This window comes from Manis pentadactyla, chromosome 9, assembly GCF_030020395.1.
Source record: "Manis pentadactyla isolate mManPen7 chromosome 9, mManPen7.hap1, whole genome shotgun sequence".
In the NCBI taxonomy this organism is placed as follows: Eukaryota; Metazoa; Chordata; class Mammalia; order Pholidota; family Manidae; genus Manis; species Manis pentadactyla.
In genome coordinates, this window is record NC_080027.1 from 66,591,174 (window position 1) to 66,607,446 (window position 16,273).

The 16,273-nt window shown below is 42.7% G+C and overlaps 3 protein-coding genes across 11 annotated transcripts in view; 2 read left to right on the plus strand and 1 right to left on the minus strand.

Annotated features, from left to right (window-relative positions):
- LOC130684907 (uncharacterized) overlaps nucleotides 1-16,273 on the minus strand; it is a 317,150-nt gene that overhangs the window by 25,165 nt on the left and 275,712 nt on the right. The window lies entirely within an intron of this gene.
- LOC130684904 (nuclear distribution protein nudE-like 1) lies at nucleotides 1,426-3,287 on the plus strand. Its single transcript, XM_057507501.1, has one exon. The coding sequence runs from the start codon at nucleotides 1,571-1,573 to the stop codon at nucleotides 2,486-2,488; it is 918 nt and encodes a 305-aa protein (XP_057363484.1). The 5' UTR covers nucleotides 1,426-1,570; the 3' UTR covers nucleotides 2,489-3,287.
- Nucleotides 12,233-14,094, plus strand: LOC130684905 (nuclear distribution protein nudE-like 1). Its single transcript, XM_057507502.1, has one exon. The coding sequence runs from the start codon at nucleotides 12,378-12,380 to the stop codon at nucleotides 13,293-13,295; it is 918 nt and encodes a 305-aa protein (XP_057363485.1). The 5' UTR covers nucleotides 12,233-12,377; the 3' UTR covers nucleotides 13,296-14,094.

Consider the following 16,273-nt stretch of genomic DNA (forward strand, 5'->3'; position numbering starts at 1 on the left):
AAAGCCACAGCCCTCCACTTTGGGGGCTGCCCATGACTGGAGGCATCTGTATACTGAGCATCTTCAGGTATCGGGGATTTTACCTTCTCATAAGGACTTTCAGCCCCCAATGGCTCAAAAGCAAGTTCTTACTGCTTTCCACTCGTATATGTCACTGGCCCCTGTAAGCATTGGAGTTGTTCACTTAAGGGGCTAATAGAGAGGGTGCTACACTGCTGTAATTATGCACCCCATTTGGCCATTGTAGGTGTGCCACACTGCTCCATGGCCTTTGCGTCCAGTCTCACATCCACCCTCGGTGGATTAGGTGATTGTTTGTTGGAGCTGTTCTGGTGATTAGCTCTGTAGCCAGCAAGGTGTGGTACACAGCAGCCAGTTGCTTCTCTATCAAGGTGTACCAGACCTCTGCTCCTTTCCATAATTGTAACCAGAATCCAGTGGATTGGCATGTCCATTCAAGCCACTGCCAAAGAGCCCACCCATAACCATCTTCAGTTACATGAACATCTAGCACACAGGGCCTTGATGAGTCCCTTACACTCATGGCCTGTATGGCCTTGACTGCTCCCTTAGCAGCAGTAAAAGCACATGCACATGTCTCATCCCAGACCCATCTCTCACCTCCAGTAAGGAAACAACTTCCTGAGCAGTTTCTCTGCTGCTTCTTCCGCTCCAAGTCCTGCATTTTCTGGACCCTGCCTCTCTGTGGTGCTTCTCCCTCCACTTTCTTTTTTTTCCCACTATACTTAACCACACTGGCCTTTTTTCTGCCAATTAAACGGGCCAAGTATATGTTTCATCAGCTGCCATGAACTTGATGTTCAGTATGCTTGGAATGCTCCTGTCTCGAATCTTTGCATGGCTGCCTCCTTCTCATTGTTCAGTTGTCAATCCAAAGTTTACATTCTCAGAGAGCACCTACCAGTTCCTCTTTCCACATTGTTTTCATTGTAGTAGTCATCAACATTTGAGTTTACCTACTATATTGTCTTATCTAGTTCTGACCTTTCCCCTCTTTGAGGGTGAGGAAGTTGATGTTCATCATCATTGTGTCTCCAGCTATAAAAACATGTTCCACATAATAAGACCCAAAGAGATTCATCTTATGTGAAAAAGAACACTGAAACACTGACACTTGAAGGAATTGGAAAGCCGACTTTTAACCACGGTGGCGCCTCTTTCCCGAGTGGCACAGTGTGCAGGGAAACCTTCGATGGCCAAAACTGCACATTGCGGAGCTTGGAAACGCCTGTGCACAAGGCCACTGTCAGCCTGACGTTAAGGCCGCGGGCCTGACCCCGCCGCCGCCGACGCCCTCCTCACGACAGCCCTGCGCTGGCTGCCCTCATATGCTAGTGCGCATGCTCCGACCACGCCCATTGTGTCACAGAATGTCTCCCGGGCAACCCCTGACGCGCTGGGGAGGAGCTGGATGCTGAGTGCGCGGAGTGGAGCTCAGAGCTTGGAACTGCGGAGCGGAGCAGTGGCTGAGCTGCTGAGCAGTGGAGCGGAGACGTCTGCCGAGAGGCGCTGAGCGTGCCCTTTTGACAGGCTGGAGACTTTCTTGACTATGGACGTTGAAGATAAACCATATTTTTCTAGTTTAGAGGAGGAAACTGCTTTCTGGAAGGAACTTTCCTTCAAGTATAAACAAAGATTCCAGGAAACTCTGGATGAGCTACTTGAATTCCAGGAAAGAAGCAGAGAATTAGAAGCAGAGTTGGAGGCAGAGTTAGAACTGGCTGAACAAAGTAAGAGAGACTTGCAAGCTGATAACCAAAGACTGAAATACGAAGTGGAGGCATTAAAGGAGAAGCTAGAACATCAGCATGCACAAAGCTCCAAGCAGGTCACAATATTAGAGGATGATTTAAGTCAGACTCGGGAGGTTAAGGAGCAGTTGCAGAAGTACGTGAGAGAGCTGGAGCAAGCCAAGGATGACCTGGAGCGCGCACAAAGGGCAACAGTAGTTTCACTGGAAGAGTCTGAACAAAGGCTAGATGAGGCCCTCGAAAGAAATGCATATTTAGAAAGCGAACTTGATGAAATGGAATCTTCGTTGGTCTCTGTGCAGAACTTAAAGGATGAAGTAAGAGAGTTAAAACAAGAACTAGCAGCTCGGGAAAGAGAAGAACTAACCAGAAAGAAAACTCTAGACTCTGAAAAGAGGGATTCTGCTGTGCAAGTGTCACTTTCTTTGCCAGCCACTCCTGTTGCCAAAGGAGTGGAAAACAGTTTTCCTTCACCCAAAGCTATACCAAACCATTTTGGTATGAGCCCACTAACTCCTGCCAGTACATCGGCACTAAACATGGGGAAGGATCTCTTATGGAAGGTAGTATGGGCATTCGTATCAAAATTAACAGACTGCAGGAATTTTCCAGAGTTCCAAGCATCACGAAAATCCTGTATTACAGGGAATTATAGCTGGTTTGATAATCGGCTACAGCAAAAAGCTCTGTTGATCAGGGCATTCGCCTTTGTTTAATAAAGGGGCAGTGAACTACTTTGACCAGCTGCTCCTCCACTTGGACTGGGCCCCTTGCACCCATTGTTGGCCCCAGATGTGCTGCCTCTCAGTCTGTGTGAACACCCCCGCCTCCAGGTGGGTGCTCCTGCCCTCTCAACAATCCATGGAGAAGGGGTCAGTTCTGTAAAGCTACTTATCACACCATATTTCATCTTTCTGAGCCTTGTCTATTTTTTTCTTTTCCCCCATCACCAATTGTCTGGGCTTACACCACCCAAATAAAGGTGCGTTATCTAAACTTTTTATCTTAAACTCAGGGTCTACTTTCTTAAGAACCTAGGCCAATACAGTTGAAAAGTCCCTTTCCCAATGCCTAAAATATGTATTCAGAATTTACTACTCATTTTCTCTTCTATGAGATCATATACACTGTTATTTACCTTTTTTTTTCTGTGAAATTTATTGTTTCCACATTGAAAGATTTTTTTTAGGGGAAAAAAATCCATTAGGAACTCATTCTGCTCTCAGGCCATTAAACTTAGCTGTCTTGCCCATCAGTTCATAAAACTGAGCTGTGAATGACCCCAGCAACTTCTAAGTCATCTCGTTATGCCACAGCAAAACAAGAAAAAGAAAAATGGCCAGCAACTGTGCTTAATTCTGATTAAAAAATACTAGCAACTATGATTCTCAACATTTGCTTAAATGAGTTGTAATAAATCTTAAAACACTTTTTATAATTACAAAATTAGTTAAAGAAAACTTGAAGCTATAACAGTGATCGGTAGCAGGTATGTTTTGTTTTCCTTTAATAATAAATGGCTTTTGTGCTTTTACTTAGAGTCAAAAAAGCAAGGTATGGCTGTCAAAAACACGTCAATTTGAAAAATGACAGAAACATGTTATCATTCCTTATTAGAAAGGTTCTCAAGCGGTCATTACACATTTTAATTTTTCACTTAAAAGAGGAGATAGTAATTTTTATGCTTAAAAACCTCATTTAATTGTTCATTTTCTTTAAATCTTCATAGAGAACTTATTATCTTTATCAAAATCAAATGTTATTCTTCTCCTTTCTAATTATCAATGCCTTTAAAAAGGCAAATCATGTTAAGTATAAATTATCAGCTTTATAACATATTCTAATCTTTTTCCAAAAGTTGAAAAGTAAACCTTCCATGGTAGAGGACAAATCAATATCAAACTTCTGGTTTTTAAAATCCTCCCAACATTTACGTTGCCAGGCAGCTGCATCTAGGGAGGCCTCTCCCTGTGTACTAGGTGAAACCTCAATATGAATTAGGGCTGGGGGAGGTTCTTGGCTCTGAACAAGAATTCTTGAACAAGTTGAATGAGTATAGGTGAGGAAGGAATTCATTAAAGGGAGAGTAGAAGTGAGTGGCAGCTGCTTTGCTGGCAGCAAAAGGCAAGGAAGAACAGAGGGAGGAAAGGGAAACTCACTGAACCCCTGCTCAGCATAGGGCAAATCCCTTGCCAACTCCTGAAGCCAGGGTCACCTGGCATCCAGTGCCTGCTTGAAATCTGCACTGCATGGGAACTAAGCCCCTATAACCCCAGGATTTGGAGGAGCCACAGAGCACTGGATGGAGTGAGTTCATGTTCTGAGAACTTCCCAAAGGCAAAGAAGGAAGATTTTTGGTCAGGCTACTAAGAAGCATGATTGTACAGCTGCAGTCCTGTCTGGGTCACCCAGGTGATGGGAACTTGCAAACCCAAATCAGATTTGCGCTTTCTTACTTGACTGAAGTAGGATAGAGAGAGTGAAAACTTGTGCTTAAGTGTATACAACTGAATGAAATAGCAAAGTGACATTGCCACTTACCACTGGAAGAGCGCAGAGACAAAATGTAGTAAGTGAGCAGTGAGAAGTCTTTATCTAAGGGAAAAAGTACACACTGAAAGAAAGGGGAGTGCACCTCACTCAGAGAGGTGGTGGGCTCAACTGCTTAGGATTCTCTTTTAAGGCCTTCAAGAATGGGACAAAGGGTGGGGGTGGGGGGCCCAGAAGGTGTAGGCTTCACATGTGGTCTCATGATGTCTGTCTCCAGTGAGAGGCATGTCACCATCCATAATCTGTCCTCTAGATATTCTGTAAGATAAGCTTAACCCAAGGGATTTCTTGATCCTGTTCTGCAAGATAGTGGGTAACCTCAAGCAGTGAGGACATGCCATTTAGGAGTGCTGGTGCTGCTTTAATACAGGGTCAGTTATTGTCTGATTATCATAAAACATTTTAGGAATCCTGCCTCCTAACTACCTCGTTTTTAAAATGGGATCTTAGCCTTAAGATGGAGTTTCTCCTCTTCTTCCTATACTATTTATATCTCAGCATTTTTAATCATAGGCAGGAAATATTAATCATGATGCTTCCCCCATGTCCCTTTCCTTCCTCATTTATGCATATTTATAAAGGAATGAGAAATATAAAGGAATGAAAAGATTACAGAAAAAATAAAAACTATAGCAAAGCAGTATTTCTATGGAGAATATCATCATGGAGAGGTTTTCTTTCCTCTTTCAGTTCTGAACTAGGAGCATGACCTACTTCTTAAAGGGCTGGAATTCCCCTCTTGCTCGAAGATGATAAATGATACTATTTAACATTACATATTCAATTTTCTGATGGTCACATTCCCTTAAATAGGTATCTGGTAAAAGAAAAAAAACATTTTGCATGTAAACTTTCTTCTTAGAAAAATTATAGCTGACATTTGCTGTTTGTTACAACAGATATTTAGTTAAATGTTTCATGTGAGAATCTTGTTTACCACTCATAACAGCCTTATGAACTTGGTACCAGTGCTATCTGTGCTTTATAGGTGAATTGAGATCAAGAGAGGTTAAGAGAAAGAAGCCCAGTCAAACTGATGACAAGGGGCTGTACGCCTAACCTCAGCTACTTCTTCCCATAGCAGTGCACAAAGGAAGGGCACCTCGTGGAAGAGCAGTAACTCATAATTTAAGCGGAATTCTAGGATGACCAAGAACTCCTTCCAACTCCACAAACGATGTAGAGGTCACTCCCCCACTGGAAGGCATAAATCCATATAGACCATTAGGCGAAATCTTCAGTTAACTTACAATATAACCCAGCCAGGGACACACTGGGCCTGATAGGGAGGAAAGACACTGCATACTAGTGGAGTTGAAAAACCTAGTCAGCTGCTAGCAGCCAGAGCAGGGAGACCTTGCATACACTGGACTTGATTCTGAGGGTATAAGATCGAGGGGAGTGGAGTATTCAATTGGCTGAGAGAAGTCTGTCTCTTTGGGAGCACTCTCCTCAGGTACAGCATGCATCACCTAGCAAGGACCAGGGAGAGGTTGCAGGCACACTACTAGGATGGCTCCTAGAAGGAAGGAGTCACTGATGGTCCATACTAAGTGAGAAATGTCAGAACTGATGACCAATGGTGTAAGAAGGGATTAAATCCTCAGGGAAGTGTGGGTGCTAAATGTGGATTATGATGTAATTCTTATTCTGTCAATAGCTCAAAGGTCATTCATATGATGCCATTGTGTCCCTATAACACACTAGCAGACATCCATCACTCCACACCACCACTCATCAAACAGCAATATTGTGATTGCTGGTTTATTTTCATAAGACAAAAGTGTGGATTTATGCACTAGTTGGATGCTTCTTTGAGGCTAAGAATTCTATTTTCATCTTTTGCCAACACAGAATAAAGCCTGGTACATGGTAATAAGCTAGAATGAAAATAAGAACCAGACAGACTTACGTTAATAGAGCATTTACTATTTGTCAACTGCTATGAACTGCATATTTGTTTTCCCCCACCCCCCAAATATGTATGCTGAACTCCTAACCCTTAATCTGATGGTAGTAGGACATGGGATCATAAGAGTGGAGTGTTTATAAATGGAATTAGTGCCCTTCTAAGAGGAGATTTCAGAGAGCTTGTTCTCTCTGTGAGTTCTCTGTCATTTGAGAATAAAACAAGAAGTTAACCATCTGCAACCAGGAAGTTCGTTCTCACTAGACACAGGATCTACCAGCACCTTGATCTTGGACTTTCCAGGCTCCAGAACCACAAGAAATACATGTTTGCTGTATAAACCACCCAGTCTAACACATCTTTGTTGCAACAGTCCAAACTGACTAAAGCACCAACTACTGGACTAATTCCTGGAAGATGATTTCATCCTGAAAACCCTGATATATATTTTGTTGTTGGCAAGGAAAAAATTTCCTCTACCCTTCATTATCAAGCTGGTCTAGGAATCACATTGACAGGAGACAGATTAACAGGACAAAAACCAAAGTTTAATTACGCACCTTCAGGAAATTTATAGATGTAGATTCCAAATACAGGGAGAGTGAGGTGTATATGTCATCTTGAACTAAGGAGAATGGGGTAGGGGTCTGAGACTTTAGAGGAAAAGGGAAGCCATTCACAGGGATATAAAAGAGTAAATATTTGGGAAACAAATGTTTCCTGGGACACACAGAAATAATACAATTTAGAAAGGAATTTTAACGAATTTAGCCACATTCCTCCCCCGTCCACCATGCCAGCCTCACATTACAATGTAATTATGTCTGGGGATAGCTCTTCCTGGAGCAGTTCCTCCATCTGAATTCTTTGTATGCAGTTAAGAGAGAGGAATGTCAAAGTGTCTCTCTGAGTCTTTCAGGCCTTTATTGTTTTCAACTCTGACATAATCTGCCTGCCAAACTGGTGAATCTTGAGGCAGATTGTCCTTGACCCTACAATGTTATCTCCAATTTATGGGTATAAAAGTGAGATTTAAAGAGACAGATCCATTTGTTTGTCCATGGTTACATTGCTACTAAATTACAGAACAGACATTTGAATCCAGGCAACCTAACTTCCAAAAGAGGTGAACTGCCTTCCTAGTTAATAGGTACTCAATTGTTGTTCAGTAAATGAAACAGCTATAATTATTACATATTAAATATGGAAACCAGATCCCCGGGATCACCATGAGAATCTCTTGGGAGAAGAAAACCTTCTCCAAGCGATATATAGACCTATTCTTTTTAATGAATGTATTTCAGTTTAGATTTATACAATTAAAAAAATTTAGATACAGAGGTTATGTTCTTGAACACCCAAATCTGTATTTGCATTCCCAATACATAGTAAGCCAATCTCTAAGTCACCAGGTTTGAAGCAGAGAAATATTTATTATCAGAAGGGCAGCAAAATGATAAGGCAGGGAACTTTTCCCCAGTCTGCCTTACCAGATCAGGCAGAGAAACAGTTTATATGTATATTGGCAAAGGAATGTGGGGTTTAGGGAAGAAACTAGAAACTTCATGAAACTTTTTGGAATTATGAACCAATCCCATCTTCCTGGTGCTGCCTAAAGAGTTTTGGCATGGTTCATATTGACTCCAAGTTTGTTATCAGTTCTGCAACAGAGACGTTATCAACCAACTCACCCTGCCCCCAACCCCTGCCCAACACACATAATGCCCCATCAGTAACCAGCTTCAGGGAATAGGGCAAAGGAGAAGATTCGGATCCTTGGAAGTTCATGCAACGAGTGAGGTGATTTAGATCTAGGGAAAGCCTAGTGAAGATCTAAGGGAATAAAGAAATATATACCCGGGAGCAGTACAGTACAAAAAGATTTTTATTAGAAATCACAAATGCAAATGAAACTCTACCCACGGTAGTGAGACTTACGGAATTAGAAACCTTAAAATCAGCTTAACAATTTCGCAGGCTGTCACATTGTTGTGATTATTGTTTTCATCTGTGGTATGTGCGTGCTTACAGTGTGAGGAGAAGGTGGCATTTTACAACTTCTCAGGGACACATTTTGTCTTTCTGATCTCAAGGCTGTGGGTTCTATATAGGTTAATGTTTCATTTTCACATTACATAAGCTCTCTTGCTTTACCATCAATTAATAAAAATAATGCTCATCTTATCTTGAAAAGTCTTACTCCCCACCAGGACCCCTCACTGATCATATATTATAATAAAAATATTATGATTTAAAAACTGAGTTCTCAAGTTAATTCATGTGCTTCATTTTCTAATTTTTGTGCTTACTAAAAAAGAATTGCTCTTTGAAAAGAATTAAAGATCACAAGTTTCTTTTAGCAATGAAAAAAGTTTTCCCATTCAGAACAAACGAAAGTATTAAAAGTATTCTTTGATTTTTCACAAAACCATACAACACAGTTGTAACCCTTGGGTGAAAATCCCAGAGCAAAATACCTCTAGAAATACCTTTCTAAAGCCAAAATCAGTCTAAGGGAAAAATAAAGTTAAGAAACCCTTTTATTTCTTACAAGCAGTCGTCTGGGCTCTCTCTTGACCAGGCTGCAGCAGAAGAGAGCTCCACCCATCCTCTCCAGGCCAGATAAACCCTCACACACCCTTGTGATTTCCTACTGATATGTAGATAGACCACTCTTCTCCACCCCCTGAGACACCTATTGATATGCAGACGCACTAAAGCCAGGCCAGAGATTCTGAAAATGTTGCAATTTTACCCACAGCCCACCCCTCCAAGAATCTTGCCTCACAATCTACATATTCCCCATTTCCACAATGGCCCCTGTGTGAGAAAACTGGAGCATTGTGATGAGACTAATGACATACAATAGCAACAGCAATAAAATCATGACAATCCTCAAGCTGGAGGATTCAGCTAGGATCAAAGTCCTAGGCCAATTATGCCTATAGCTTGCCCATTCCACAGGCAGTCAGTAGCTGAACAGGTAGGGAGTTCAGAGCAATCATCATGTGTAGCTTCTGCCAGGGGATGCATCTGGGCCACAAGGACTGAAGAAAAAATAACTTTAAGGGTGATAAGATACATGTTTTAATGATACCAGAATAGGCAAATCTTGTCCATCGGGGAGGATACATGCAAGGGAGTGGTCCTGGGATCTCGTCCTGGTCTAGTATACCAGAATTTCACTCCCCTCTTGTGGGAGTTACAGATGGGTCAATATATATAGGTCTACTGGAGGTAGATGTACTGGCCATAAAGATAAAAAAAAAAAATTGCCCATTAGATGCTCTTACTTCCCAGACTTTCTGGGTACATTACCAATCTTTGATCTTTGGGGGGTCACTCTGCTGCTGCTCCAGGAGTACACATGAGGCCAGCTTCCAGGCCTTTACCTCAAGGTGCCAGAAAGACCAGCTATCGCTGGTCTATGTGTTGAAAAGTCCAGGGCCACATCCATTCAACAGTGTCTCCAGGGTTTAATGAATTAGGAACTGGCAACACAAGGTTACTCTGCTGGACATATCCTGGCTTCAGTAACTCCTCTTTGGTTTGCATATACAGTTGTATAGGAGAGGCAGCAATGTGTGTGACCATATCCACAGGGTCAAGGCTTCTTTTCAGAGCTTCTCATTTAAACACCATAGCACTCTCTATAAGCGAACTGACCAGCCATGTAGATATTGGGTGTCCAACTTCAGGCCAGATTTCAACAAACCATTGTACCTCTCTATCATGCCTGCCCCAGTAGGGTTATATAGTACATGAAACTTCCATTTTATTCCTAATTGCTGTACGTGTGGTTGTAATGCATGTCCAGTAGATTGGGTGTCTTGAATCACTCTCAATCACCTATTGCCAGCCATAGGCTACAAAGAAATGCTCTATGCCTCTCTTGGTGGCTTGCTGATCTGCACAATGTGCACAAAAAGCAACCAATAGGCCAGTAACTGTATCCATGTAAGTCATGGCATACTGATATCCTTCTGATATGGGTAGCGGCCCAATAGAGTCTATCTGCCACCTAACAGGGGGTATTGGCCCACTTACTATTGTCCCATGTTGCTGTAGGACTCAGGGTAAGTCCCTCTTGGAGCACACAAGGCACTCCTTTCTGGCTCAGCTGACTTCTTTAAAGGTCAACGTCAGGCCCCACTGATGGGTTACAGCCCACATTGTCTTTTGCCCTGAGTGCAACAAATGCTGATAGAACCATTGGGCCACATCAGAGGCAGGCTTTCCTTCTAGCCAACAGACCTGGGTGAATGTGTCAGCTTCATCATTCCCTGGGGATGCCAAAGGCAAATGGTCAGTCACATGATATACAGTAACAGTCTTAATCTGACCAGAGGCCCATAGGTCTTGCCACAACTCTTGCCCCCAAAGGGGCCAGTGACCAACCATCCAGGTGGCATGGTACCATGTTGGTAGCCACAGGATCAAGCCCCAATAGATGGCCCAGCTGTTAGTGCCCACAACTATAAGGAAGGGCTCCTGAGTGATCACGAGCCATACTGCCTGCAGCTCAGCCCATTGGGTGCTTTTCCATCCCCAATCCATTGTCTCAGTCTTAGGATGGAAAGCCACAGCCCTCCACTTTGGGGGCTGCCCATGACTGGAGGCATCTGTATACTGAGCATCTTCAGGTATCGGGGATTTTACCTTCTCATAAGGACTTTCAGCCCCCAATGGCTCAAAAGCAAGTTCTTACTGCTTTCCACTCGTATATGTCACTGGCCCCTGTAAGCATTGGAGTTGTTCACTTAAGGGGCTAATAGAGAGGGTGCTACACTGCTGTAATTATGCACCCCATTTGGCCATTGTAGGTGTGCCACACTGCTCCATGGCCTTTGCGTCCAGTCTCACATCCACCCTCGGTGGATTAGGTGATTGTTTGTTGGAGCTGTTCTGGTGATTAGCTCTGTAGCCAGCAAGGTGTGGTACACAGCAGCCAGTTGCTTCTCTATCAAGGTGTACCAGACCTCTGCTCCTTTCCATAATTGTAACCAGAATCCAGTGGATTGGCATGTCCATTCAAGCCACTGCCAAAGAGCCCACCCATAACCATCTTCAGTTACATGAACATCTAGCACACAGGGCCTTGATGAGTCCCTTACACTCATGGCCTGTATGGCCTTGACTGCTCCCTTAGCAGCAGTAAAAGCACATGCACATGTCTCATCCCAGACCCATCTCTCACCTCCAGTAAGGAAACAACTTCCTGAGCAGTTTCTCTGCTGCTTCTTCCGCTCCAAGTCCTGCATTTTCTGGACCCTGCCTCTCTGTGGTGCTTCTCCCTCCACTTTCTTTTTTTTCCCACTATACTTAACCACACTGGCCTTTTTTCTGCCAATTAAACGGGCCAAGTATATGTTTCATCAGCTGCCATGAACTTGATGTTCAGTATGCTTGGAATGCTCCTGTCTCGAATCTTTGCATGGCTGCCTCCTTCTCATTGTTCAGTTGTCAATCCAAAGTTTACATTCTCAGAGAGCACCTACCAGTTCCTCTTTCCACATTGTTTTCATTGTAGTAGTCATCAACATTTGAGTTTACCTACTATATTGTCTTATCTAGTTCTGACCTTTCCCCTCTTTGAGGGTGAGGAAGTTGATGTTCATCATCATTGTGTCTCCAGCTATAAAAACATGTTCCACATAATAAGACCCAAAGAGATTCATCTTATGTGAAAAAGAACACTGAAACACTGACACTTGAAGGAATTGGAAAGCCGACTTTTAACCACGGTGGCGCCTCTTTCCCGAGTGGCACAGTGTGCAGGGAAACCTTCGATGGCCAAAACTGCACATTGCGGAGCTTGGAAACGCCTGTGCACAAGGCCACTGTCAGCCTGACGTTAAGGCCGCGGGCCTGACCCCGCCGCCGCCGACGCCCTCCTCACGACAGCCCTGCGCTGGCTGCCCTCATATGCTAGTGCGCATGCTCCGACCACGCCCATTGTGTCACAGAATGTCTCCCGGGCAACCCCTGACGCGCTGGGGAGGAGCTGGATGCTGAGTGCGCGGAGTGGAGCTCAGAGCTTGGAACTGCGGAGCGGAGCAGTGGCTGAGCTGCTGAGCAGTGGAGCGGAGACGTCTGCCGAGAGGCGCTGAGCGTGCCCTTTTGACAGGCTGGAGACTTTCTTGACTATGGACGTTGAAGATAAACCATATTTTTCTAGTTTAGAGGAGGAAACTGCTTTCTGGAAGGAACTTTCCTTCAAGTATAAACAAAGATTCCAGGAAACTCTGGATGAGCTACTTGAATTCCAGGAAAGAAGCAGAGAATTAGAAGCAGAGTTGGAGGCAGAGTTAGAACTGGCTGAACAAAGTAAGAGAGACTTGCAAGCTGATAACCAAAGACTGAAATACGAAGTGGAGGCATTAAAGGAGAAGCTAGAACATCAGCATGCACAAAGCTCCAAGCAGGTCACAATATTAGAGGATGATTTAAGTCAGACTCGGGAGGTTAAGGAGCAGTTGCAGAAGTACGTGAGAGAGCTGGAGCAAGCCAAGGATGACCTGGAGCGCGCACAAAGGGCAACAGTAGTTTCACTGGAAGAGTCTGAACAAAGGCTAGATGAGGCCCTCGAAAGAAATGCATATTTAGAAAGCGAACTTGATGAAATGGAATCTTCGTTGGTCTCTGTGCAGAACTTAAAGGATGAAGTAAGAGAGTTAAAACAAGAACTAGCAGCTCGGGAAAGAGAAGAACTAACCAGAAAGAAAACTCTAGACTCTGAAAAGAGGGATTCTGCTGTGCAAGTGTCACTTTCTTTGCCAGCCACTCCTGTTGCCAAAGGAGTGGAAAACAGTTTTCCTTCACCCAAAGCTATACCAAACCATTTTGGTATGAGCCCACTAACTCCTGCCAGTACATCGGCACTAAACATGGGGAAGGATCTCTTATGGAAGGTAGTATGGGCATTCGTATCAAAATTAACAGACTGCAGGAATTTTCCAGAGTTCCAAGCATCACGAAAATCCTGTATTACAGGGAATTATAGCTGGTTTGATAATCGGCTACAGCAAAAAGCTCTGTTGATCAGGGCATTCGCCTTTGTTTAATAAAGGGGCAGTGAACTACTTTGACCAGCTGCTCCTCCACTTGGACTGGGCCCCTTGCACCCATTGTTGGCCCCAGATGTGCTGCCTCTCAGTCTGTGTGAACACCCCCGCCTCCAGGTGGGTGCTCCTGCCCTCTCAACAATCCATGGAGAAGGGGTCAGTTCTGTAAAGCTACTTATCACACCATATTTCATCTTTCTGAGCCTTGTCTATTTTTTTCTTTTCCCCCATCACCAATTGTCTGGGCTTACACCACCCAAATAAAGGTGCGTTATCTAAACTTTTTATCTTAAACTCAGGGTCTACTTTCTTAAGAACCTAGGCCAATACAGTTGAAAAGTCCCTTTCCCAATGCCTAAAATATGTATTCAGAATTTACTACTCATTTTCTCTTCTATGAGATCATATACACTGTTATTTACCTTTTTTTTTCTGTGAAATTTATTGTTTCCACATTGAAAGATTTTTTTTAGGGGAAAAAAATCCATTAGGAACTCATTCTGCTCTCAGGCCATTAAACTTAGCTGTCTTGCCCATCAGTTCATAAAACTGAGCTGTGAATGACCCCAGCAACTTCTAAGTCATCTCGTTATGCCACAGCAAAACAAGAAAAAGAAAAATGGCCAGCAACTGTGCTTAATTCTGATTAAAAAATACTAGCAACTATGATTCTCAACATTTGCTTAAATGAGTTGTAATAAATCTTAAAACACTTTTTATAATTACAAAATTAGTTAAAGAAAACTTGAAGCTATAACAGTGATCGGTAGCAGGTATGTTTTGTTTTCCTTTAATAATAAATGGCTTTTGTGCTTTTACTTAGAGTCAAAAAAGCAAGGTATGGCTGTCAAAAACACGTCAATTTGAAAAATGACAGAAACATGTTATCATTCCTTATTAGAAAGGTTCTCAAGCGGTCATTACACATTTTAATTTTTCACTTAAAAGAGGAGATAGTAATTTTTATGCTTAAAAACCTCATTTAATTGTTCATTTTCTTTAAATCTTCATAGAGAACTTATTATCTTTATCAAAATCAAATGTTATTCTTCTCCTTTCTAATTATCAATGCCTTTAAAAAGGCAAATCATGTTAAGTATAAATTATCAGCTTTATAACATATTCTAATCTTTTTCCAAAAGTTGAAAAGTAAACCTTCCATGGTAGAGGACAAATCAATATCAAACTTCTGGTTTTTAAAATCCTCCCAACATTTACGTTGCCAGGCAGCTGCATCTAGGGAGGCCTCTCCCTGTGTACTAGGTGAAACCTCAATATGAATTAGGGCTGGGGGAGGTTCTTGGCTCTGAACAAGAATTCTTGAACAAGTTGAATGAGTATAGGTGAGGAAGGAATTCATTAAAGGGAGAGTAGAAGTGAGTGGCAGCTGCTTTGCTGGCAGCAAAAGGCAAGGAAGAACAGAGGGAGGAAAGGGAAACTCACTGAACCCCTGCTCAGCATAGGGCAAATCCCTTGCCAACTCCTGAAGCCAGGGTCACCTGGCATCCAGTGCCTGCTTGAAATCTGCACTGCATGGGAACTAAGCCCCTATAACCCCAGGATTTGGAGGAGCCACAGAGCACTGGATGGAGTGAGTTCATGTTCTGAGAACTTCCCAAAGGCAAAGAAGGAAGATTTTTGGTCAGGCTACTAAGAAGCATGATTGTACAGCTGCAGTCCTGTCTGGGTCACCCAGGTGATGGGAACTTGCAAACCCAAATCAGATTTGCGCTTTCTTACTTGACTGAAGTAGGATAGAGAGAGTGAAAACTTGTGCTTAAGTGTATACAACTGAATGAAATAGCAAAGTGACATTGCCACTTACCACTGGAAGAGCGCAGAGACAAAATGTAGTAAGTGAGCAGTGAGAAGTCTTTATCTAAGGGAAAAAGTACACACTGAAAGAAAGGGGAGTGCACCTCACTCAGAGAGGTGGTGGGCTCAACTGCTTAGGATTCTCTTTTAAGGCCTTCAAGAATGGGACAAAGGGTGGGGGTGGGGGGCCCAGAAGGTGTAGGCTTCACATGTGGTCTCATGATGTCTGTCTCCAGTGAGAGGCATGTCACCATCCATAATCTGTCCTCTAGATATTCTGTAAGATAAGCTTAACCCAAGGGATTTCTTGATCCTGTTCTGCAAGATAGTGGGTAACCTCAAGCAGTGAGGACATGCCATTTAGGAGTGCTGGTGCTGCTTTAATACAGGGTCAGTTATTGTCTGATTATCATAAAACATTTTAGGAATCCTGCCTCCTAACTACCTCGTTTTTAAAATGGGATCTTAGCCTTAAGATGGAGTTTCTCCTCTTCTTCCTATACTATTTATATCTCAGCATTTTTAATCATAGGCAGGAAATATTAATCATGATGCTTCCCCCATGTCCCTTTCCTTCCTCATTTATGCATATTTATAAAGGAATGAGAAATATAAAGGAATGAAAAGATTACAGAAAAAATAAAAACTATAGCAAAGCAGTATTTCTATGGAGAATATCATCATGGAGAGGTTTTCTTTCCTCTTTCAGTTCTGAACTAGGAGCATGACCTACTTCTTAAAGGGCTGGAATTCCCCTCTTGCTCGAAGATGATAAATGATACTATTTAACATTACATATTCAATTTTCTGATGGTCACATTCCCTTAAATAGGTATCTGGTAAAAGAAAAAAAACATTTTGCATGTAAACTTTCTTCTTAGAAAAATTATAGCTGACATTTGCTGTTTGTTACAACAGATATTTAGTTAAATGTTTCATGTGAGAATCTTGTTTACCACTCATAACAGCCTTATGAACTTGGTACCAGTGCTATCTGTGCTTTATAGGTGAATTGAGATCAAGAGAGGTTAAGAGAAAGAAGCCCAGTCAAACTGATGACAAGGGGCTGTACGCCTAACCTCAGCTACTTCTTCCCATAGCAGTGCACAAAGGAAGGGCACCTCGTGGAAGAGCAGTAACTCATAATTTAAGCGGAATTCTAG

What these genes read in the sequence shown, in the direction of transcription:
- LOC130684905 (XM_057507502.1), top strand. Translation starts at nt 12,378, where the DNA reads ATGGACGTTGAAGATAAACCATATTTTTCTAGTTTAGAGGAGGAAACT.
- LOC130684904 (XM_057507501.1), top strand. Translation starts at nt 1,571, where the DNA reads ATGGACGTTGAAGATAAACCATATTTTTCTAGTTTAGAGGAGGAAACT.